At 36.8% G+C, this 24,538-nt stretch overlaps 1 protein-coding gene across 8 annotated transcripts in view; it reads left to right on the forward strand.

The window, feature by feature from the left end:
- Positions 1-24,538, forward strand: part of THOC2 (THO complex subunit 2) — a 111,754-nt gene that overhangs the window by 21,137 nt on the left and 66,079 nt on the right. For all 8 annotated transcript variants that reach the window (XM_090265219.1, XM_090265218.1, XM_090265211.1 and 5 more), the window contains exons 4-8: positions 273-324; positions 5,655-5,725; positions 6,568-6,689; positions 7,205-7,338; positions 23,973-24,139. In XM_090265219.1, coding sequence (XP_090121345.1) covers positions 273-324; positions 5,655-5,725; positions 6,568-6,689; positions 7,205-7,338; positions 23,973-24,139 — 546 coding nt within the window. The remainder of the gene's footprint in view (positions 1-272; positions 325-5,654; positions 5,726-6,567; positions 6,690-7,204; positions 7,339-23,972; positions 24,140-24,538) is intronic.

The raw sequence follows: 24,538 nt of genomic DNA on the forward strand, positions 1-24,538 counted from the left end.
TAATCACAAAAACAATATGTAATTATATATGTATTTTCCGATGGTCTTAGGCGACCCCTGTGAAAGGGTTGTTCGACCCCCAAAGGGGTTGTGACCCACAGGTTGGGAACTGCTGCTCTATAGTATGAAACTTGAAGAACTTTTTGTCAACATAGTGGTGTTGGGGTTTTGGTAGTTTTTAAGTTTTACTGAAGAGTGTTATTTTGAAGTCAAAATACTTGCTGGTGTGTCATTGTAGTATTTATTATGAATAATTGTATTTTTAAAATTAGGAATTTCGTGAGGATCTGCCCTCCATTCTTGCTGATGTATTCTGCATATTAGGTAGGTATTAAGCCTTATTTCACATGTAACAAGTGCTGTTTGGTAAGTTAATGTACTATGTTAAATTGTTCTCTTTCAATCTGTGAATTTTACAAATGTATAAATGTTTCTTCAAATCTATACTATATTGTTTTACTTGGTAGAGAATATAATATAACATTGTAAGTCAAATGTGAACATAATCACTGTTTATAAACTAACTAGATATTTTTAGTTTATAATTCAAATAGTTTGCTTTTCAGAATGTATCTTTATGAAAAATTGAGCTAAGTTAAGTGATTTCAAGTAAATAAGCCAAATTTTCTGAAGTTAGTCTGAATTATTCCAGTTTTACTATAATTGATCTTATTCAATGAATGTCAGAATCTCAAACTTAGGAGACTCAAGAGATATTTACTTTGCTATTGTACTCTTGATTCTTAATTTTAGAAGGAGCAAGAAGAGTCAAAACAATCAAAATTACTTTTGTTTTGAGGATGAGGTAGCAGCTTTGGAAATAGCAACTTCCCTGTCCAGAGTAAATAAGAATTCATGCAAGGATTATTTCTTTTTTCTTTTTTTAATTATAAGACAATGTTATAGAGGTAGTAGAAGTGAGCCAGCTGGGTGGTGTAGGCTCAGGAAACAAGTTACAGAAACAAAAAAGGACCCGTGGAGCTTAGTAGAGGGAAAGTCAAAGGTAATGCACCTGAGGGAAAGAAGAGGGGAAAGGGAAAGGTGTGGGAATATTTCTGGCTCTGGCCCTGGCCAGGTGGGTCAGTTGGTTAGAGCATCATCCAGTGCACCAAAAAAGGTTGCAGGTTTGATCCCCGGTCAGGGCACATACCTAGGTTGTGGGTTTGATCCTTGATCAGGGCGAAGACTGGAGGCAACCAGTCAATGTTTCTCTCTCTTTTAAAAAGATTTTCTTTTTTTATTTTTAGAGAGAGGGGAAGGGAGGGAGAAATAGAGGGAGAGAAACATCAATATGTGGTTGCCTCTCCCACGCCCCCAACTGGGGACTTGGCTTGCAACCCAGGCATGTGTCCTGAATGGAGATTGAAGCACCGACCCTTTGATTCACAAGCCGGCACTCAATCCACTGAGCCATACCTGCCAGGGTCAGTGTTTTTCTCTTATACCCATGTTTCTCTCTCTTTCTCCTTTTCTCTTCCTCTAAAATCAATAAATGTATCCTTGGGTGAGTTTTTTTTTTTTTAAAGAAATATTTATTTTTGCAAAACGTGGCATCTCTCTCTGGGAAACATGGATTAAAAAAATAATGTATATTGTATATTACAATAATGTATATTGTAATTTTAGATCTGAATTAAAATAACTGAGCACAGTTTTCCACATCAGTCTTAGGCTTTCTATAACTTAGATCTAATGTCAAACATTACCAGACATTGTAGTATTCACTTTAGAATAAGACTTAACCTCTCTAGGCTCTGGTTGGGTAGTTCACTTGGTTAGAACATAGTCCTGATATGCCAAAGTTGAGGGTTCAATCCTGGTCATGGAACATACAAGAATCAACCAATGAATGCACAAATAAATGGAACACCAAATCGATGTGTCTCTCCCCCTTTCCTTTCTCTAAAATAAAAAATAAAAATAAAAAGACTTAACCTCTCTGAAATTTGAGATTCAGGAGGCAACAACAATTTATAATGAGGGGCTTTGACCTGTGAAAGACAACAGTGAACACGAATACCCTTCAGCTACATGCATCCACATGAATAAATGTAAAAAAATAATATTGAGCAAAATAAGCAATTTACAGAAGATTACAAAACAGTATAATTCCATTCATATAAAAGACAAAAAGAGGCAAATCTAGAGACGACTATATAGAGTTTAGACACATATGCATGTCAGTTGGCAAACTGGCCCCATACACAGAGGGCAAGGAGAGATCGAAGAGGCTGACCACTCCAGATTAATAAGTGGCAGGTTTAATAAGCAAAGGAATTTACCTGCAAGGCTTGTCTCCTGCAGCTGCCAGACTAGTAAGTAGGTCTCCACAGCTGCTTGCCGGAATCTTCAAGTTTATGTAGAGCTCCTAATGGGGTTTAGTCACGTATACCATATACTGTCCAGAAGGTCTCAACAACATGCTGCTCTCTTAAGATTGCCTCCTTGAAAATGTCTTCCACTATGGGAACAATGAGGAGAACTCTCAAAAAAGACAACTTCAGAGTTTGTCAAACTGGAATGAATTAATTTATTTCATTAATCCTAATTTCTAGAATTTGATAGGTTACTTAAATGTCTTGCTGGGAGTCTGGAATTTGATCTCAACAAATCTAAATGCCTGGTACTTAATTCTTCAGAAAGTTTAAGATTTCATTAACTACAGTAATGTTGGAAATAGGTCAAAATGTATGGACTGTGAGTGAGATATGAAGAGTGCAGACCATTGATGGGGTGACCATATGCCCCAGTCTTGTTTTGTTTTCCCTGGCATAATTATGAGTAGTGCCTTTAAAAAAAAGATATTATTTATTTTTACTGAGGGGGGAAAGGGAGGATGAAAGAGAGGGAAAGAAACATCAGTCAGTTGCTTCTGCATGCCCCCAACTGGGGACTTGGCTCTCAACCCAGGCATGTACTCTGACTGGGAATCAAACTTGTGACCTTTCAGTTTGTGGGATGATGCCCAACCCACTGAGCCACATCAGTCAAGGTGAGTAGTGCCTTCTTTCAGTCTTAAAACTGTCCTTGTTTATACCAACAACAAAAAACCCCTTTTGAGCTTATTTTTAATTTAATTTATTTTTTAAATATTGTATTGATTATGCTATACAGTTGTCCCAATTTTTCACCCTTTGCCCCTCTCCACCGAGTACCCTGCTTCCCTCCAGCAATCCTCTTCTTAGTTCATGTCCATGGGTCATGCATATAAGTTCTTTGGCTTCTCCATATCCTATATTATTCTTAACATTCCCCTGTCTATTCTGTACCTACCAATTATGCTTCTTAATCCCTGCACCTTTCCCCCTTTCTCTCCCTTCCCACTCCCTGGTGATAGCTCTCTAGAAGATCTCCATATCTATGCTTCTATTCCTGTTCTGGTTGTTTGCTTAGTTAAGTTTAGTTTAGTTTTTGGTTTTTTTTTGTTTTTTTTTTTTTTAGATTCAGTTGTTGATATTTGTGAGTTTGTTGTCATTTTAATGTTTTTAGTTTTGATTTTCTTTTTCTTAAATAAGTCCCTTTAACATTTTATGTAATAATGGCTTGGTGATGATAAATTTGTTTAGCTTTACCTTGTCTGGGAATCATTTTATCTGCCCTTCCATTCTTCTTTTACTTTTTTTTTCATTGTCAAGGATTTCTTCCTTTATTTCATTTTGTAAATTGTTGTTCTATTACAGTTGTTCCATTTTCCTCCATTGCTCTCCCCTGTCCCGCCCCACAGTCAATCCTCACCCTGTTGTCCATGTCCATGGGTCATTTATACTAGTTCCTTGACTAGACCCTTCCTCTTCTTTTCCCCTTCTCCCCCTCCTCTGGTCACTGTCAGTCTGTTTGCCCTTTCATTCTAAATTATAGCTTTGCTCTATAGAGTAATCTTGGTTGTAAGGTCCTTTTTTTTCGTCATTTTGAATACTTCTTGCCAGCACCTTCTTGCCTGCAAAATTTCTTTTGGGAAATCAGCTGATAGTCCTATGGAAACTCCTTTGTAGGCATTTTAATTATGATGTGCCTTGGTGTAGTCCTCTTTGGGTCCACTTTGTTTGGGACTCTGTACTTTCTGGACTTATATGTCTTTCCACCACCAAATTAGGGAAGTTTTCTTTCATGATTTTTTCAAATAAGTTTTCAATATTTTGATCTTCCTCTTCTTCTAGCATCCCTATGATTCGGATGTTGATACATTTAAAGTTGTCCCAGCCCTGGCTGGTGTGGCTCAGTGGATTGAATGCTGGCCTGCGAACCAAAGGGTCACTGGTTCAATTCCCAGTCTGGGCACATGCCTGGGTTGCAGGTCAGGTCCCCAGTTGGGGGCATGCAGGAGGCAACCACACATTGATGTTTCTCTCCCTTTCTTTCTCCTTCCCTTCCCCTCTCTCTAAAAATAAACAAACAAACAAATAAATAAAAGCTTTAAAGTTGTCCCAGAGGTTGCTAAGCTGCTCCTCATTTGTTTGAATTCTTGTTTCTTTCAGTTCTGGTTGATTATTTCTTCCTTTTGTTCCAAACTGTTGATTTGAACCCTGGCTTCCTTCCTTTCACTGTTGGTTCCCTGTATATTTTTCTTTATTTCACTTTGTGTAACTTTAATATCTTCCTTTATTTTTTTGCCATACTCTGTGAGTTCTCTGAGCATCCTACTAACCAGTGTTTTGAACTCTTGATCAGATAAGTTGGCTATCTCCATTTCATTTAGGTCTTTTTCTAGGGTTTTGTTCCGTTCTTTCATTTGGGCCATATTTCTCTGTGTTTGTGAAGGAGGAAAAAAGTATTTTCAAGGCAAAAAAATATATCTTTTTATACTTCTTTCCGTAGAGTTGGTGCCATGGTAGCTTAGTTAGAACATGGTACATGGTACCAAGGTAGCCAAGGTCAAAGATTTGATCTTCACATGTAATAGGATCTGTAGTATTAGAAGAGAACTTCTCATCTAGTTCAACTTTCCACCTAAGGAAGGACTCTTTTAATCAGCATCCCTGACATATATAGTCATTTAAACTTTGCTTAATTATTTTGGATCTTTTATGTTAAATAAAATATATTATTTTAAAGATTTGCCGTCGGCCTGCGAGGCAAGTGTCGCTTGTTCAATTCCCAGTCAGGGCAGGTGACTAGGTTTCACATCAGGTCCCCAGTTGGGGACGCGAGTGAGAGGCAACCACACAGTGATGTTTCTCTCCCTCTCTTTCTCCTTTCCCCTCTCTCTAAAAATAAATAAGTAAATAAATTATTAAAAAATTTGCTTGAATATTTCCATTTATGAAAACAGTATTTTTTCTCTTTTTTTCCACCACCGTTGATTTCCCCCCCAATACCCTTTTCCACCTCCACTTACTCTCCTCCCCACCCTGAAAACAGTATTTTTTGATACTTTCTTGCTTCTACTGCCATAGCACATAGCTCCTGTGTAATTGACTTACCATGTTATGGGTATGCCATTGGTCACAGGGTCAGTCTCCAGTATTAGGAAAAATTAATGCTAAGCATTCATATGCATATGAAGGAGAACTTATACTTACCATAGTTTTATTTTTTTCCAAATTCAGAATGAGGCATTTTAAAATAAGCTAATTTTAGAGAAAATGTATTTTATTGTTATAGTGCTAGAGAGAGTCTAGAAAATCAAACTCATGTTTTTTCTTTCATCATTATAGATATTGAGACAAATTGTTTAGAAGAAAAAAGCAAGAGAGACTATTTTACGCAGTTGGTATTAGCGTGTTTGGTAAGTTTTAAAAAATATATTTCCTTTCTAAATTTTATATTGAACAAATAAAATCACAGTTAATCATGTTAATAGAGGATATTGACATTCAGTCAACTATTCTAAGGTGTGATTTGGGTTTTCTTGAAATGAAATGCTTTGTAAAATTAGACATACTAATTATGTCTATGAAATAGGCATGCTACTATATCACTTAAACTATTTATACATATAAAACCTTTGGTTATATTCCTGACCTAGTAAGTTCTGAACCAATTAATAGGTAAGCATCTATCAAGTGAGGAGAAATGATGTGGACAGCTTTTAAACTGAACAATTTTTGTGAACTTATTAGGCAACGAGAAAAAGAATGGAGTTTAAAAACAATAAATTCTAGAACTTGTTATAATCATTGTTTAGTAAACCAATTTATATTCATAAATTTAGAACCAAGGGGGAATGCCATTACTCAGACCTGGAAGAATGTTTTTGTCTTTGCTGTACTAGAATTATTTGACTTAAACTGAAGAAATCAAACAAGGCTGAAGTGCTGTTATTAGCTTAAAGAAAATTCATTTGACTGGCTCAATTTGTATCAGAATTTCATCTGTAGTTGGCATTTGTAGGCTATGAACAGCATTCATATACTTTCTTAGCAAGTTTTTAAAAAAGAGCTATATATTGTATTTTCCAGTATTTGGAGAGGCATCATTTTTGTTGAAGTTCTAAGTTTTGTTATAAACTATGTTGACATTTATAATGTGATTTTAATATTTTATTACTTATTTTCAGTATACTTAAGATTGTGGATGGATAGTTGGACTTCTGAGTAATAAATGGCCTTTAATATTTTTTAAATACAGTATTTAGTTTCAGACACAGTTCTAAAGGAACGCCTGGATCCAGAAACATTGGAATCATTAGGACTTATCAAACAATCACAGCAATTCAATCAAAAGTCAGTTAAAATCAAGACAAAACTCTTGTAAGTACATGTATTTTTTTATTGAAGTTTCTAAAGGCAGTTTAAAGATTTTTTTTATTGCTGTTAGCATGTGTCATGTGTTTCTTTTAAAAGTAGCCCATGACTGAGCAGTGAACATTATCTGTGTGAAACCAATGTTAATTTTTTTCATATTAGAAGTTAAAATAATATTCAGTACTTTTATTATTACCAATAAATGCTTTAAATTATAGCTGTACTCTAGGGTATATTATTAGTCAATGAAGGAAGTAGTGGTATTTTATTGTTTCTTGGGATTAGCAATATCCTTCCCTTGTGTTACTGGTTTTCACTGTGTAATTAACATTGGGTGTCTCTTATGAACCACTGTAATTTTCTATCCTAACAGATAAACAGGGAGATAAACTTTCAACAACTATTCTTATGATTGCTATATATAAGAGAGATAAGAAAATTTAATAACAATACATTACTCTTATGCAAGCTTGTTAATTGAAATTAATTTTATCACCTTTCTGATGTTTATCTAATTACAGTTATAAGCAACAAAAATTCAATTTGTTAAGAGAAGAGAATGAAGGTTATGCCAAGCTGATTGCTGAATTGGGGCAAGATTTATCAGGAAATATTACTAGTGATTTAATCTTAGAAAATATCAAATCTTTAATAGGTAAGACATATATCTGTATATAGTATGTGTTACTAAGATAATGTTTTTTAAATGTGAAGAATATCCATAAAGAAATGAGTGCATTCTCTACAGGTGTTGTTTTTTTTTTTTTTAAATTAAGAAATGAGAGAAGTGCTCTGCTTATACTTTTAAAATTTTATCAATGATAATAAAATTTGGGGTGATATTTATGAGAAATATTTTTTGTCACTAACTTGCACTTGTATTAAATAGTTTCTGCTCTCTCTAATACTTTTATTTTTAAATTTTAAGTATTTCTCAATCTTATCATGGGCAGAAAATAAGCTAATGTGAAACTATAATAAAGTCTTAAAACATCTTCCAAGTTTTAAGAGTTCACACTTGCTTTAAAAAGTACCTTTACAAGGGACTTTGATACATACCTTATTTTATATTTACGATGGTCTATTGAAGTAAGTGCAGTAGATGCTGTAGAAGTGTAACAGATAGGAAAGTTTTATTCTCCCTACCTTTTAAATATGTTATTATTTTTATTTGCATGGAGCATTTGGAGGAAATAGTTGTCTCCATAGAAAGAGAAATGACTGGTAGAAAAATAGAGTAATCCTGATTTTTGAAGAATAGGAAGAACTTGTTGCAATTGTGTGTTAGGTGTTGTGCTATTTTAGGGAAGATTTTGCAACACCTAGATGTCTTAGGTTTTGAGACCTGTCAGAGAAGTTGTATTCCCTGTTTCATTGGTTATATTTTAGGGGTTGCTTATGCTCAACTTCTCAGTTCTTTTCTGTTTTTGAAATTTATGCATGACTAAGAGAAGAGGTATTCCAATCCTTATCCCCTTCCTCTAATGCTGTATGTAGGGACCCAGCTTTGGCTTTTGGTGATCAACAGGTATAGAAAATAAGGAGCTTTTAGTTTAAATTTACCCTTTTCTTTGAAGTAAGTCTAGTTCTGGCAGCTGATTTACTTTCTTTGCTCCTTCTTCCCGGTGTCAATTTAACAGCAAGACTGGAGGCCCTGTTGGTAAGACTTGCTTACCTGTGTGGCAATGACCCATTTTAAAAAATCCTGTAGAGTTTCCTTTCTGTTCTTTCTAGGGTAGGCTCTGATTTTTTTCCTGCATCCTTTTGATCTAGTTTGAGATGCTTGTCAGTACTGCTTTGCTATAGCTTTGTCATTTTTTGTATCCTGCTGTGTACTTTAAGATGGTGTTCCCACATAAAAATTCTGTCCTGTGTAAGCTCCTCAGTTGTTTTTGTTTTTATTTTAACTCCCTCTTCATCAACATCTCTCATCTCTCCTTGTTTCTTCTATTTTTTTGTCCTTGTGAGCTTATACCTTTTTAGTACTTTGTTGTTTGGGGAACATTTCAAAGAGTGATTTTCTTGAATGTACTTTTATCTAACCAGGAAAATGTACACTACTTTCTTCTCTTGAACTTTGCCCTTATAGAGAATAGCTTCTGTTGCTGTCTCTGAAGAACAATGGGGCAATTACAACTGCTAGCCCATGACACACATGGATATTCCATGAGTATAAATAATTTGGTTTTTTGGGCAATGTCTAGTCTAGTCCATCAAGTGTACTATGAAGAATGTTAGTTCAGAAGAACTCAAATGTTGCCTTGTCAGTGTACCCTTCCCTGGACACCCCTCTCAGCGCTCCCTGTCATTCACTATTTTGCTTCTGAGCACTTACCACCATGTAATGTGAAATGTATTTTATTCCTAACCCCCACTGGAATGTAAGCTCCATGAGGACAAAGGTTTTGTGTTTTGTTTAGTACCTCTAACCTCAGTGCCTGGTTTGTAGATGCTGAATAAATACTTGTTGAAAAATGATCGAATCTTTCCCCTTTTCTGGTAGAATTTATAGTGATTCTTAGCTTCTTTTCCCTGACACAGAGGATTTTAGAAATTTCATCTTCCTGGCTCAGTGGTTATTTCTTTCTGGCTATCTGAGTCCCTCATCTCCCCCTTGGTCTGAGAAAGGAATTTTTCATTGACATGAAATTTGAGGTTAAGGATTCTAATTCCAATTAGTGTCACAATGTATTGAATTCCTCCTCAATGCAGATTCCATGCAGGCCTTGTCTCATTTGCCCAGAGCAGTTCACTGACACAGCATCCCAATTTTCATGGCATTTTTTAATGTTTCCCCTTGTTTATTCCCATTGTTTTCTCTTTAGGAACACTTTAGACAGATAATACCTCACACATATCTATCTCAGGTATGATCTCTTTCACCAGCCATTGGCAGAACGGATATCTAGTTTGGGAGGTATGCATTTTAGATACATTTACATTTCAGGATTCTTGATCAAATTAGGAGAAATCCTTATTTATCATCCTATAATAAAAAGGGAAAAAGTGAGACAACTAATAGAAAAACAATAAATAAACAAAAATTAAACTAAAATAACAAAATAAATTAATAAAAGATACTTATTTGCTCTCTAAATGATTCTGGTACATCAAAATGTTTATATCCTAAATATAAAAAAACAATGGTTATACCCCATGAAGTGGTCTGGGGCTATTTACTACATGAGGAAACAAGGAAGTAGAGTCTTCATGGTGGTTGTGATCTCAAGTCTGACACTACAGTTGAAAAACTTACTAAGTAGGAATTGGTGCTAGCGATTAGTTTAGGCTCTTGAGCTGCCAAGTCATAGACCCCACAGAAATGATCCCTGCATCAAGATTGCAAAAAGCATCTTTCAGAAATTAGAGGAAAGGATATTAGAGATGGACTCCTTCGGTTGCTGAACTTAACTATAAGCATGCTTTTCAAAAAAAGCAGTAGCTAGGATTTCTTTCCTCTTCTTTTTTCTAAATAACTGGTTGGCAACATTTTTTTTTAAAGGATGAACTAGTAAATATTTTGTTTTGTTTTGTAGGCCATGTGGTTTTTGTTGAAATTACATAATTCCATTGTAGTGTGAAAGAAGCCATAGGCAATACGTAAATAAATATGTCTGTGTTCAAGGAAAACTTTATTTACAAAAACCTAATGGATTTGACCTACAGGCTATAGTATGCTGATTCCTGCTCTAAATCAGCAGTACTGGCTAAAAGTTAGTCATGGAGCTAGCTTTCTTGAGTTTATTATTTATTTTATACCCACCTCCCTCCAGAATCACCACACTGTTTGTTGTCCATGTCCATGAGTCCTTTTTCCTTTTTGCTCAATCTCTCCACCTCTGACCCTACCCCTACTATCTGTCATCTTCTCTCTATGAGTCTGTCTCTGTTTTCCTTTTTAGATCAATTTTTTCATTAGATTCCACATATGAGTGAAAACATATGGTATTGTCTTTCTCTCACTGGCTTATTTCACTTAGCATAATGTTCTCCAGGTCCATCCACACTATCACAAGGGTAAAATTTTCTTCATTTTTGCAGCCGAGTGTATTCCATTGTGTAAATGTCCCATAGTTGTTTTATCTACCCATCTATTGATGGACACTTGGGCTGCTTCCTTATCTTGGAGATTGTAAATAATGCTGCAGTGTTCTTTCAAATTAGTGTTTGGGGTTCCTTTGGCTATATTCCCGGAAGTGGGATCCCTGGGTAAAAAGGCAGATCCATTTTTAATATTCTGAGGTATCTCCATACTGCTTTCTACAATGGTTGCACCAGTCTGCATTCCCACCAGTAGTGCACATCCTCACAAGCACTTGTTGTTTGTTGATATTTTGGTGATAGCCATTCTGACAGGTGTGCAATGGTATCTCATTGTGGTTTTAATTTGTATTTCTCCTTTTATTGGTGATGTGGAGCATCTTGTCATATATCTGTTGGCCATCTGTATGTTCTCTATGGAGAAGTGTCTATTCAGGTCCTTTGCTCATTTTTTAAATTGGGTTGTTTGTTTTTTTTGGTGTTGAGTACTTTATAAATTTTGGATATGAACCCCTTATCAGATGTATCGGCAAATATGTTCTTCCATTATGTGGGTTGTCTTTATTTTGTTGATGATTTCCTTTGCTGTGCAAAAACTTTAGTTTGATGCAGTCCCATTTCTTTGTTCTTTCTTTTTGTTTCCCTTGCCTGGGGAGATATATCCAATAAAATATTGCTAGGAGCAATGTCTGAGTTTTTGCTGCCTATGTTTTCTTCTAGGATTTTTATGATTTCTGCTCTTAACATTTAAGTCCTTGATCCATTTTGAATTTATTCTTGTACGTGGTATAGTAGGCAGTCTAGTTTCATTTTTCTGCACATATCTGTCCAAGTTTCCCAACACCTTGTACTGAATAAACTATCCTTAGACCACTGTATGTGCTTGCTTCCCCTGTCAAATATTAATTGACTAAAGTTGTGCGTTTATTCCTGGGCTCTCTATTCTGTTCCATTGATCTATGTGTCTGTTTTTATGCCAGTACCAGGTTCTTTTGATTACTGGGGCTTTGTAGTACAGTTTGATATTAGGTAGTGTGATTCCCCCAACTTTGTTCTTTTTCAGGATTGCAGTTGCTGTGCAGGGCCTTTTGTGGTTCCATATAAGTTTTTGAAATATTTATTCTAGTTCTGTGAAATACGTCATTAGAATCTTGATAAGAATTACATTGAATCTATAGATTGCTTTGGGTAGTATGGACATTTTAATGATGTTAATTCTTCCTGTCCATGAACACAGTATGTGGTTTCACTTATTTGTATCTTCTTCAATTTCTTTCTTCAGTGTCTTATAATTTTCCAGGTACAGGTTGTTTGCATTCTTGGTTAAGGTTTATTCCTAGGTATTTTATTCTTTTTGAAGCAATCGTGAATGGGATGTTTTCGTAATTTCCCTTTCTGTTAGTTTATTATTGGCATATAAAAATGTAACTGATTTTTGAATATTAATTTTGTATTCTACTTTGCTGAATTCCTTTATCAGTTCTAGTAGTTTGTTGATGAAATCTTTGGGGCTTTCTATGTACGGTATTATATCATCTGCAAATAAAGAATGTTTTACTTCTTCCTTTCCAATTTGCATGCCTTTTATTTCTTCTGGTCTGATTGCTGTGGCTAGGACTTCTAGTACTGTGTTGAATAAGAGAGGTGAAAGGGGACATTCCTGTCTTGTTCCAATCTTAAGGGGAAACCCTTGTAGTTTTTATCTGTTGAGTATGATGCTGGCAGTGGGTTTGTCTTACATGGCTTTTATTATGTTTAGGTATGTTCCCTCTAATCTCACTTTGTTGAGAGTTTTGATCATAAATGCATGGTGGATTTCATCAAAAGTTTTTCTGCATCTATTGATACGATCATGTGGTTTTTATCCTTCATTTTGTTTATGTAGTGAATCACTTTTATTGATTTCCAATTGTTGTACTAGCCTTGCATTCCCAGAATAAATCTCACTTGATCATGGTGTATGATCTTTTTGATATATTGCTGTATTCAGTACGCTAATATTTTGTTAAGGATTTTAGCATCTATGTTCATCAGGAATATTGGCCTGTAATTTTTTTTCTTTCTAGTGTCTTTATCTGATTCTGGAATAAGTCTAATGCTGGCCTCGTAAAAGGAGTTGGGGAGCCTTCCCTCCTCTTAAATTTTATGAAATAGTTTGAGAAAGAGGGGTGTTAGTTCTTTTCAGAATGTTTGGTAACATTTACCTGTGAATCATCCGGTCCAGGGCTTTTGTTTTTTGGGAGTTTTTTGATTACTGGGTCAGTTACATTAGGTGTAATCTGTCTATTCAGATACTCTGATTCTTCCTGATTTAATTTTGTGGAAGATTGTATGTTTCTAGGAATTTATTCATTTCATCCAGGTTGTCCAGTTTGTTGGCATATTGTTGTTCATAATATTTTCTTACAGTCCTTTGTATTTCTTTGGTGTCAGCTGTTATTTCTCCTATTTCATTTCTGATTTTATTTATCTGGGTCCTCTCTTTTTTTCTTGTTGAGTCTGGTTAAAGGTTTGTCAATCTCATGTATCTTTTCACAGAACCAGCTCTTAGTTTAATTGATCTTTCAGTTGTTTTTTTAGACTCTATTTTGTTTAATTCTGCTCTGATCTTTATTATTTCCTTCCTTCTACTCACTTTGGGCTTTGTTTTTTTGTTCTTTTTTGAATTCAAGTGTGAAGTTAAATTTTTTTCTTTAAGCTTTTCCTTGTGTTTTGATATAGGCCTGTAATGCTATGAATTTCCCTCTTAGGATGGCTTTCCCAGTGCCCCACAGATTTTGGTTGTTGTGTCCTCATTTGCATTTGTTTCAAGGTATCTTTTGATTCTTTGATATAGTTGTTGACCCATTCATTGTTTTAATAACATCTTATTTAGCTTCCATGTGTTTGGCTGTTTTTCATTGTTTTTCTTGTGATTGATTTCTAGTTTCATACCGTTGTGGTCAGAGAAGGTGCTTGATATGATTTCAATCTTCTTAAATTTGTTGAGACTTGTTTTGTGTCCTAACATGTGATCTGTCCTAGAAAACATTCATGCGCACTTGAGAAGTGTGTATATTCTGCTGCTTTGGGTTGAAATGCTCTGAAGAAATCAATTAAATCCATTTGGTCTAGTGTGTCGTTTAAGGCCTCTGTTTCCTTGTTGGTTTTTTGCCTGGAAGGTCTATCCATTGAAGTCAATGGGGTGTTAAAATCTCCAACTATCACCGTATTTCTGTCGATCTCTCCCTTTATGTCCATTAGATTTGCTTTACATATTTACGTTTTCCTATGTTGGATATGTTAAATGATTACTAGGGTTATGTCCTCTTGTTGGATTGTTCCCTTTATCATTATATAGTGTTCTTCTTTGTTACTATAGCCTTGGTTTTAAAGTCTATTTTGTCAGATATAAGTACTGCCTTTTTTCTTTTCCCAGCATTTTTTCTTTTCCGTTTGCATGAAATATCTTTTTCCATTTTTTTACTTTTAGTCTGTGTATCTATCGATCCGGGATGGGTCTCTTGGAGGCAGCATATATATGTGTCTTATTTTCTTTATCCATTCAGCTACCCTATGTCTTTTGTTGGGAGCATTTTTTTAAACTTATTTTTTTAGAGAGAGGGGAAGGGAGGGAGAAAGAGAGAGAGAAACATCAATGCGTGGTTGCCTCTCGCACGCCCCCAACCGGGGACCCAGCCTGCAGCCCAGGCATATGCCCTGACTGGGAATCGAACCGACGACCCTTTGGTTCGCAGGCTGGTGCTCAATCCACTGAGCCACACCAGCCAGGGCTGTTGGGAGCATTTAAGCCATTTACATTTAAGGTGATTATTGATAAGTACCTATTTAGTGCCATTTTATTGTTGGACTATTTTCTGCTGTTTTTTTTTCTTTCTCTTTTTCTTATTCTTAAAGCAAGCCCTTTGACATTTCTTGCAGTAATGAACTCCTTTATCTTTTTCTTGTCTAGGAAGCTCCTTATTTCTCCTTCTATTTTAAATGACAGTGTTGCTGGGTAAAGTAGCCTTGGTTGTAGGTCCTTGCTTTTCATCACCTTGACTGTTTCACACCACTCCCTTCTGTCCTGAGGTATTTCTGTGAAGTAATCAGATGGCAGTCTAATTGGAGCTTCCTTGTAGGAAACCACCTGCTTTTCTCTTGGAGCTTTTAGGATTCTCTTCTTGCCTTTAAGCCTTGTCATTTTAATTATGATGTGTCTCCATGTAGGCCTCTTTGGGTCCTACTTGTTTGGGACTCTCTGAGCTTCCTGAACTTGTGTGTCTTTTTCCTTCACCAGATTAAGGAAGTTTTTGGTCATTATTTCTTCAAATAGGTTCTCGATCCCTTGTTTGCTCTCTTCTGGCATTCCCATGATGTGGGTGGTGTTCTGCTTCATGTTGTCCAAAATGTTTCTTAAATTTTCATTATTTTTTTAGATTTCTTTTTTCTTTTTGCTGCTCTGCCTGGGTGTTCTTTTCTACCTTGTCTTCCAAAACACTGATTCAGTCCTCTGCTTCACCTAACCTACTATTTATTTCTGCAAGTATATTATTTATTTCAGATATTGTATTCTTTATTTCTGACTGGCCCTTTTTTGTGGTTTCTGTGTCTTTTATCATGCTTAGCGTGTCTTTATAATCATTACTGTAATCTATCTGATAAATTGCTTGCCTCCATTTCATCTAGTTCTTCTGGAGAATTCTCTTGTTCTTTCATTTGGAGTCTTGTTTTCTTTGTCTTCCCATTTTGGCTGCCTATTTGTATTTTCCACCTTAGTTGTTAAACTAATCAGCCACTCATGTGTAATCTAATCAAGCTGTAATCAGCAGCCCAGCCAGGCTTAAGCACAACAGGGTGGGACAGAGTAATTCCTGTGGGTGGGCTATTCCTTCCCTTTAGGTTAATGCCACTTGGAGGGGAGTGCTCTGCCTGAGAAAGATGACTTCTGCAGTGCAGGGAATGACTCAGCACAGGGATCCTGGTGGTTTTTCCTTCAGTTTTCTCCCCGGAGCCACCAACCCCAGACTCTTCTCAAGAGTCTCTACTCCACTCTGCCCTCCCTCTGCCTGAGCCCAGGGTAAGTGGCTGCAAATGAAATTTTGTGCATTGGCTCTTTAAGAGGTTCGCTGTGTCTCCAGCCATCTCCCCCTGGCAGACAGAAACTCTGTTGCTTTTCACAGCTGGATGTTATCTGGGCTTCTTTCCAGCTGTGGTGCTGTAGCCTGAGGAGCCCAGCTTGGGATTTAAACCCCATACTTCTCAGGGGGAAACCCCCAGCCACTGAAATATCCCTTTGGAATTTCAGCTGCCACCCGTGGGAGCCCAGCCAGCCCTCTCGCGCCTCTGCTGCACAGCCTGCCAGTCTTGTGGTGAAGTGGTTTTTCCTGTCTGTTCTTGGTTATAAGGCTTCTCTCCAGCTTGTGTTCAATTGATTATTCTGGATGATTTCTCTAATTTAGTTGTAATTCCAGATAGGTCCTGGGAGGAGGTTAGTGTAGTTTACACTTACTCCCTGCCATCTTGGATCCTTGCTTACCTGATCTTAGTTTTGGAGAGTGAAAATAGTTCTTCCTGGTTTTGGGTTTAGTGGCGGCCCAGGGTATTTTTGGTTTAGACTCTTAACACTTCTTACCTAGAATCAGAGCTCATTTCATCAAATCCCCAGGGCCTTCATTTGTTCCCTGAGTCTAAGGTTGTAGATTTGACTGGGGATGAGGTAGAATAGGGTGAGAACCTCTGCACCTTCAGTTCCCTGTGGGAACTCTGACCATGCTTGCAACAGCCATAATGCCTAGATCTTCCTGGTTCCTTTCCTCTGAGCTTCTGCTATCTGTCACAGGCAAATTCCCTTTTCTCTATAGCATTAACTTATTTCCCTTTGATCCTACATCTTTATTATGTAAACCCATAAAAGCTTCTATGTAAGGCATTTCATCCAACTTCCCTGATCTTTGACAAAACAACTGTAATTGCATTATAATACAGTAATTTAAAGACCCATTCCACGGCCAGCACTCTCCTGTGTGTAGATTATACAATACATAAGCCAAACAGTATTACAATAAAAAGCATTTTCTTTTTAGTCATAGATTTATAAGTATAGGTCCGCCAATCAGTCAAAATTTGACCCAAAGGGCTGCTTCCTGAAACAGAGCACCCCCCCCCCCATTTCTACCAGACATAGCTCTGTGATATCACAAAAACCAGAAGGCACCTTTTAACCAGATAGCTCTGTAAACCAGGTGGCACCTTACGGCCCCTTAAACCCGAAGATGCTTTTTTACCGTAACGATTTTAGTTGTGACCCAGGATTGTAACCTGAACCAGAAAATACAGTGTTTCAGTCAAAAACGAACAAAAAATGAAGACAATGGGAGATGCTGTGAGTCAGGGGAGGATAGTTCCTAAGTGAAGTCATTTAGCAGCTGCCAGGGAATCTCCATATCTGCACCCCAGGGCTCCCCAGTCCAAGTAGCCGATGGTACTCCCTGTCAAATACCCAGACTTACTGGACAGTCCCAAAGTCTGTCCCGGCAGAGTTGCCAAAATATAAAACCAGAAAAGCTGGTGTCCGTGCTGCCTGTCATCTACAAGGCCCAATAAGCAGAGACAGGAACTGAATCTTTATGGGCACTTTATTCAGATGGTCAGCGATCTGAGAAGATGGGGGGGGGGGATTGTACCCTAACAGACAGTCTTCCAGCCTAGAAGCATCTTACTGTGTCAGTTCTCTCCTATCCCTTTGAGTGTCAGTTGCACGTCCCCTTTACTTAAGTTTTTGCTTTATTGAAATGAAAGCTTCTTTACTATGCATTAGTTATGAAGAAGTCATTATTGTCTACTATGAAAAAGAGGGCAGCAGTTGGTGTTCTCAAGCATAGTTTCTTTTATACAGTTATATTTTTAATTTTAGTTGCATTTCTTTGCATCTTGGTTCTTTGCTAGTTCTTGCCTTGAGAGGTACAGTGTTTGGCAAATACTATTTCTTAGAGATAGTCTAATATAAATTTTTATTAGCCTATTTTAGTTCATTTGACTGCTGTAACAAAATACTACAGACTGGGTGGTTTATAAATGACAGAAATGTATTTCGTACAGTTCTGGAGGCTGGAAATCCAAGATCAGGCTGATAGCATGTTTAAATTCTGGTGAAGTGTCTCACTGCAGACTGGTGGCCTCTTGCTGTATCTTCATATGATGGAAGAGTCAAAGAAACTTTTAAGGGCATTAATGTCATTCATGAGAACTCGGCTTTCATGACCTAATCACCTCACAAAGGCCCCCATTTCCTAATATCACATTGGACATTAAAATTTCAACATATGAATTCTTGGTGGGGCACAAATATTCAGACCATAGTATATCCTATTTCTAAAGTAAATTCTAGATAGCAGATCACATCCAAAACATAGTTGTTTAAAACATGCTTTTTCTTTGTCTTATAAAGTCCATTCTGTCAGAATGATGATTGAAGATATTGTTTTGTTATCTTGTCTGACATGTGTAGGACAAACATGTTGCCCAGTCACGTTTAGAGTAATACCTTGGTCTTTTTTTTTTTTCTGTTAAGAATCTTAATTTGGCCTGTTCCTAAAACAGCTATTGTTAATGTAATTTATACCTTTTGCCTGTAGTTGCAATCACTTACTCTAATACACTGGCCATCTTGTCCATCTTTGGGGAAACTTCATTTACTTTTCAATGCAGGTGTGCATTCTCCTCAAGGGTACGGAAGGCATTTTCTTAATCTATGTATCACTAGCACCTAACACACAGTAGGTTGTTGTTTAATGTTTAAGTAAAAGAATGAATCCATGGCCATTACAGGCCTGCCATTTCCTTATTTTCCCACTTGTTCTCTTCTAATATGATTCCCTATTTCTTCCTCAAAAGGCATAAAGGCATTGTGTGTGTATGAGTGTGTATTCCTTAATGTAGCTAGCTAGTGATAGAGCTAGGGAGCTAGGCTTATGATTTCTCTCAAGATCACATGACTGTCAATGCTTGAACTGGACAAAAGCCTTTTTAAGATGCTTGAGCACAAGAGTGTCTATGTTCTACCACAGCTGCCATTAGAAAAAAACGTTTTGGACGCTTCAAGCTTACTGGTTGTTTCTAGAGTATCATGGTGTATGAAATAGTTTAACTGTTACTTCGGGAAATTCTAAGGTTTAAAAGATTATTTTCTAAATACCTAGTTTGGCAGCTTTGTCCATCTTATATAACAAAAGTCATTCTAATTGATTGGAGTGACATATGGCACATTAGACATTTAATAGAAAATTCACAAGCCTTTGGAAGATGCAAAGGTCGATATCTATTACAAATAAAAATACATACCTCTTCTAGATTACTGCCTTAAATTGCACCTGGAAAAAAATTGGTAGGTAGTTGATAGGACAGATCACTGATAGAATAGCCTTGATAAGCGTACTACTATTAAATAAAACATAATGCCAGTGGTTCACATTGTAGTGCATTGAAAGTAGAAACTTTAAAGCAATGTGAAGGAAACACTTAAATTTCCATGTAACAGCTTACTATTCTTAGACTTTATTCACAAGTTTTGTGTATGTAACTTAATGGGTAATTGTAAGTCAGACATTTTTTCAAAATTATATTCAATGTATCTTTGTCCTCTGCTAGAATAGAGTAGTATCCATTTTATTCAGTGATTGTTTTTTTTTTTTTTATCTATTTAATAAATGTGGGAGCAGTTATAAGGTTGGAGAATTTGCAAGAGTATACTTTCATAATCAATGTTACAGCAGTTTAGAGACTTTTTTCAGCTTTATTAAGGCATAATTGATATACAATAAACTGCATATTTAAAGTGTACAACTAAAGTCTTAACATGTACACACATACGTGAAAATATCACTGCAGTCTAAATAATGCACATTTCTATCACTCCTCTCCCCAGTTTCTTCTCTTTAAAGTATATTTTATTGATTATCCTGTAACAGTTGTCCCAACTTTTTTCCTTTGCTCCCCTCTGTGCAGTACTGCCCTTCTCTCCAGCAATCCCACCCCCCTTAGTTCATTTCCATGGGTCATGCATGTAAGTTCCTTGGCTTCATCCTGTCTTGTACTATTATTAACATCTCCCTGTCTATTTTGTTCCTACCATTTATGCTTCTTGATTCCTGTACAATTTTCCCCATTCTCTCCCTTACCCCTCCTTGCTGATAGCCCTCCAAATCCCTCAATCCTCCTGTCCAGGTAACTACTGATCTGCTGTCTGTCATTCTAGGTTAGTTTCTATTTTCTGAAATTCTTTTATAAATGGAATTATATAGTGTGTTTTTTGTTGTGTCGTTATTTCAGCATAATTATTTTGTGATCATGTTGCTTGTATTATTTTTTCAGATAACAGTATTTTTATTTTAAAAATATTTTACTGATTACAGTTGTCCCAATTTTTCCCTTATTGCCTCACTCCACTCATCACCCTCCACTCCATCAGGCAATTTCTTGCTCTTTCTCTTCTCCTTCTAGTACCCTTATGATGCAAATGTTGGACCTCCTGAAGTTGTCCCAGAGACTGCTTACACTATCCTTGTTTTTTTGGATTTTTTTCTTCTTGTTCTGATTGGTTGTTCTTTGCTTCCTTATGTTCCAAATCTTTGATTTGATTCTCAGCTTCATCCACTCCATGTTGTTTCCCTGTAAATTGTTTTTTATTTCAATTAGTGACTCCTTCGTTTCTGATTGGATCTTTTTTATGCTGTTGAAGATCCTTACAATTAGTGTTTTGAACTCTGCATTTGATAGATTACTTATCTCCATTTTGTTTAGCTCTTTTTCTGGAGTTTTGATCTGTTCTTTCCTTTGGGCCATGTTTCTTTGTGTCCTCATTTTGGCAGTCTCCCTGTGCTTGTCTCTGTGTATTAGGTAGAGTTGCTTTGACCCCATGTCTTGGTAGTGTGGCCTAATGTAGTAGGTGTCCTGTAGGGTCCAGTGGCACAGCCTCCCCTGTCACCCAAGCTGGGTACTCAGTGTGCACCCTTCCTGTGGGCTAAGTGCAGCCTCTTGTAGTTGGGCCTTGGTTGCTGTTGGCACATCAATGGGAGGGATTTAGCCAGGCCAGTCAGCTGCAAGGACTGGCAGTGACCACTGACCACCAACCTCAGCCCTTCATTGAGGATCAGCTGTGCTGGGGCAGATGGTGGTGCTCTGACGTGGTCTGTAGCTGTCCACTGCCTGGGTCCACCCTGCCTGAGCTATAAAGCAATCTGAGATCGCTGCTGTTTGTGCTGGTCTTGGAGATTCCCAGGTGACGCCAAGCTGTGAATCTAGGCTGGCTGCTGCTGGTGCTGGGCCTGGGTACTCACAGAGGCCAGCTGTTGCTTGTTTGAGAGGATTTAGGAAGTTGTGAAGCATGAGCCAAGAGCAGCCATTCCAATGGAAAAGTGTTTATTAACAGCTTGGGTGGACCCATAAGTAGAATGGGAGGAGGCTCTGGGGATCTCCAGGGTGGGACAAACTGTAAGCCATGTTGATGGAGTCTCAGATATTGTGCCTGCCTGCCGGCTCTGTGGCTCTGTGGGGGCAGGGTTGAGAAAAGGAACAGTGGCCTCTCCCTGCCTTTCTGTCTGGGAGAAAGCAGTCCCCCAGCTGCCGCCTTGATTATAGACACTTCAGTCCCTCCCTGCACGCCACTGGTGCCTTTCAAGCTGCTACCCTGGTGCTGGAGCTCAGAGGGAGTGAGTCTGTGTAAATCTGTGTGTGGGTTCTTCAAGAGGAACTGCTTGGGACTCCAGAAGTTTCTTCCACTGAATCCCTGCTGGTTTTTGCACCCAGAAGTTGTGGGGACTTATCTTCCTGGCACTGGAACCCTGGGCCGGGGGGCCTGGTGTGGGGTCAGGACTCCTCACTTCTGAGATATCCCTCCTGAATTTTTATCCACCACGAGTGGGTGTGGGGCCAGCCTGTCCTTGTATTCCGTCCGCTTACCCGTCTGGATGGATGTGGTTTCTTTAATTCCGCAGTTGTCAGACTTCCATTCATCACGGTTCTGAGTGATGGTTGTTCTATAATTTAGTTGTAATTTTGATGTGGTTGTGCAAGGAGGCAAGCCGTGTTTACCTATGCCACTATCTTGACCATAAGACCTCTGCTTGTATTATTAATAGTTCTTTCCTTGTTATTGCTGAGCAGTAGTCCATTACATATAGTACAATTATATTGTAATATAATTTGTTAGTGTATTTACATGTTGATGGGTGTTTGAGAGCATCCTATTATAAATCTTCTATGAATATTTGTGTACAAGTCTTTGTGTGGACATAAACGTTTATATCTCTTGAGTAAATACCTAGTAGTGAAATGGCTGGGTCATATGATAGGTGTAAGTTTAACTTTTAAGGAAACTGCTAGTTTTATGAAGTAGTTGTAGCATTTTACATTTTATATGTCCACCACCAGCATTTAAAATGTCCAATTGCTAAAGTTTGGAGATACTTTTACATTCATAGGCCATATTTTTGTGGGACACTGGGGAGGCAAAAATATTTACTAAGCTTTAGGTAAACATCTCTTGGAGAATTTATGAAAATCTGGTGCTCTTTTCAATAAGACATGATCACTTGTTAGCTCTTTTTTTTCTTAGTATGAGAGTTGAAAGAAATGTGTTCTTTGGATTTTATAAAAAGAGAAAAGAAGTGCTTCTTATATTTGTAGAGTTTCCTAGGTGAGTGCTGAGATACAGCAGGTCCGGGAATAACATGGTTTCCTTCAACACCATTTCATTATTACAATGTTGATGAGATGCTTTAGGAGCTCAATGCTTGTTTGTATTAATTACCCTGTGGTAAAATTGGTTTTGTTATATGTCATTTGCTTAAAGTTGTAAAATATTGATAACATTAAGTGAGGACTTACTGCATGGTTAATAAGACATTAGTTTTACAGCATTTAATGAAGTTTAAAAGTGTAGAGTTAATAGAAGTAACTCTTGAAATCTCCTCTCTTATAAAATAGGGTATATAAGAATTTTCTTTGAAAAATTCCCTAAGTTATCCATAAGGTACAATGTTTAGAGCTAACACCTCTCCCTAATTTCAACACACTTGTTCTTTTTTTCCTCCAGCTTTAGAAGAAATTAGTGTTTATTTGCTTTCTCCAGTGAAATGGTTCGCTTGCATTTAGGGGCTACATCTAATGAAAAATATGTTATTTAAAATACTAGAATTTTATTCAACTTGCTAAGACATGTAGGAACCGATATAAATGGAGGGAACAGCAGATTGATAACTTATGCTCACTCTGGGTCATAAGAATACATTTTATTGAGAGGAATGGTGGGTGGAATGGCCTATGTCACTTAAATTATTTTTCTTATTTGCTGTGTGTAAGTAGTTGCATTCTCATAAATTAAATGCATATAATGTGACTGCATTAAAATTTAATTATGGTAACAGTTGAAGCTGAATGCAAATAGAGGTTATATACATATTAGGAGTAGGGAGGCTGACAGGAATGTTAAGTCAATGTCCATGGGCCCTATTTAGCTTACCGTTGGAGTTTAGTAAGGTTAAGTGGTCATCAGCACCCATTTAGTGCTTCTTCCCTTTCTTTCCCTGCTCTACCTATTCTATTTTCTTCTTGCTTTGCTTATTTTATCTACGCTCCTTTTTTTATGTCCCCCACTCCTTGAAGTTGTCTCATCTCTTTATCAGTAGTGGACCTGTTTTCCCTTTAGAATGCTACCCAAACCTACAGACGTAATATCAGTGATACAATCATATTTTATAGGTTTCTTGTGTATATAAGATAAACTACAAAGTTATTCTCAAAATGATGGTCTATTTTCTTGAACATTTTTATCATCATTGCAAATAACTTCTGCATAAAACATTAAAAAAACTTTTAGTTGCCTAACTTGTAAAAAATGCATTGTTTGATTTTCATACTTTGCTAAGAGTTAGAAAATGTGGCTATCTTTCACTAGCCTGAGTAATAAAGAACTGATGTGACAGTGTACTATAGAAGAAAGTTTACTTGGTGTCACAGGTTCTGGGCACCAGCCCAGAGCTTTTATTAACCCATTTTGTAGCCCTGGGCTAGTCACATTTCTCATCTGTAAAATGTGGAGGGTGGACTTGATGATCTTAAAAATTGTAAAGATTACAATTACAATTACAAACTTGTAAAAGAAGTTGTTTTTAAAAATATTTTTGTTGTATAAGCTGTCTCTGAAAGTTAATGGCTTTACTAGAAATAACGTATAATCATCTTGAATTTTGTATATCTCATCTGTTGCAGGATGCTTTAATCTGGATCCCAATAGAGTTTTGGATGTCATTTTAGAAGTGTTTGAATGCAGGCCAGAACATGATGACTTCTTTATATCTTTATTAGAATCTTACATGAGTATGTGTGAACCGCAAACACTGTGTCATATTCTTGGGTTCAAATTCAAGTTTTACCAGGTAAAAAAAAAATGCGTGTGTGTATCTATATCTATATTTATATATATCTATAGGTTAATTTCATGATCTTACATGTATAATTTAATTTGAATTTTATTTATAAATGATTAGTTTCAGCTCAGCCATTCTAGCAGAGGAAATAGATAAATGGATAGCTAACAATGAGCTGTAATAAGTAGTGTATTAGTAATATGAATGATGTGATGTGAAAGCCTAGAGGAAAGCATAATTTTTTTTGCCTTGGGAGTGTTGGAATTAGGGAAGACTTTATAGATAGAAACTTTAAAAAACCTGAACCTTGAAGGATGAGTACTTGTTTGTTGAGAGTTGTCTGTGCAGAAGTAACAGTGTGAGAATGAAGATGTGACAGTATGCATGTACATAATAGATTGAACAAAT

This window comes from Furipterus horrens, unplaced genomic scaffold (genome assembly GCF_987537825.1).
Source record: "Furipterus horrens unplaced genomic scaffold, mFurHor1.1.pri manual_scaffold_17, whole genome shotgun sequence".
NCBI classification, from domain to species: domain Eukaryota; kingdom Metazoa; phylum Chordata; class Mammalia; order Chiroptera; family Furipteridae; genus Furipterus; species Furipterus horrens.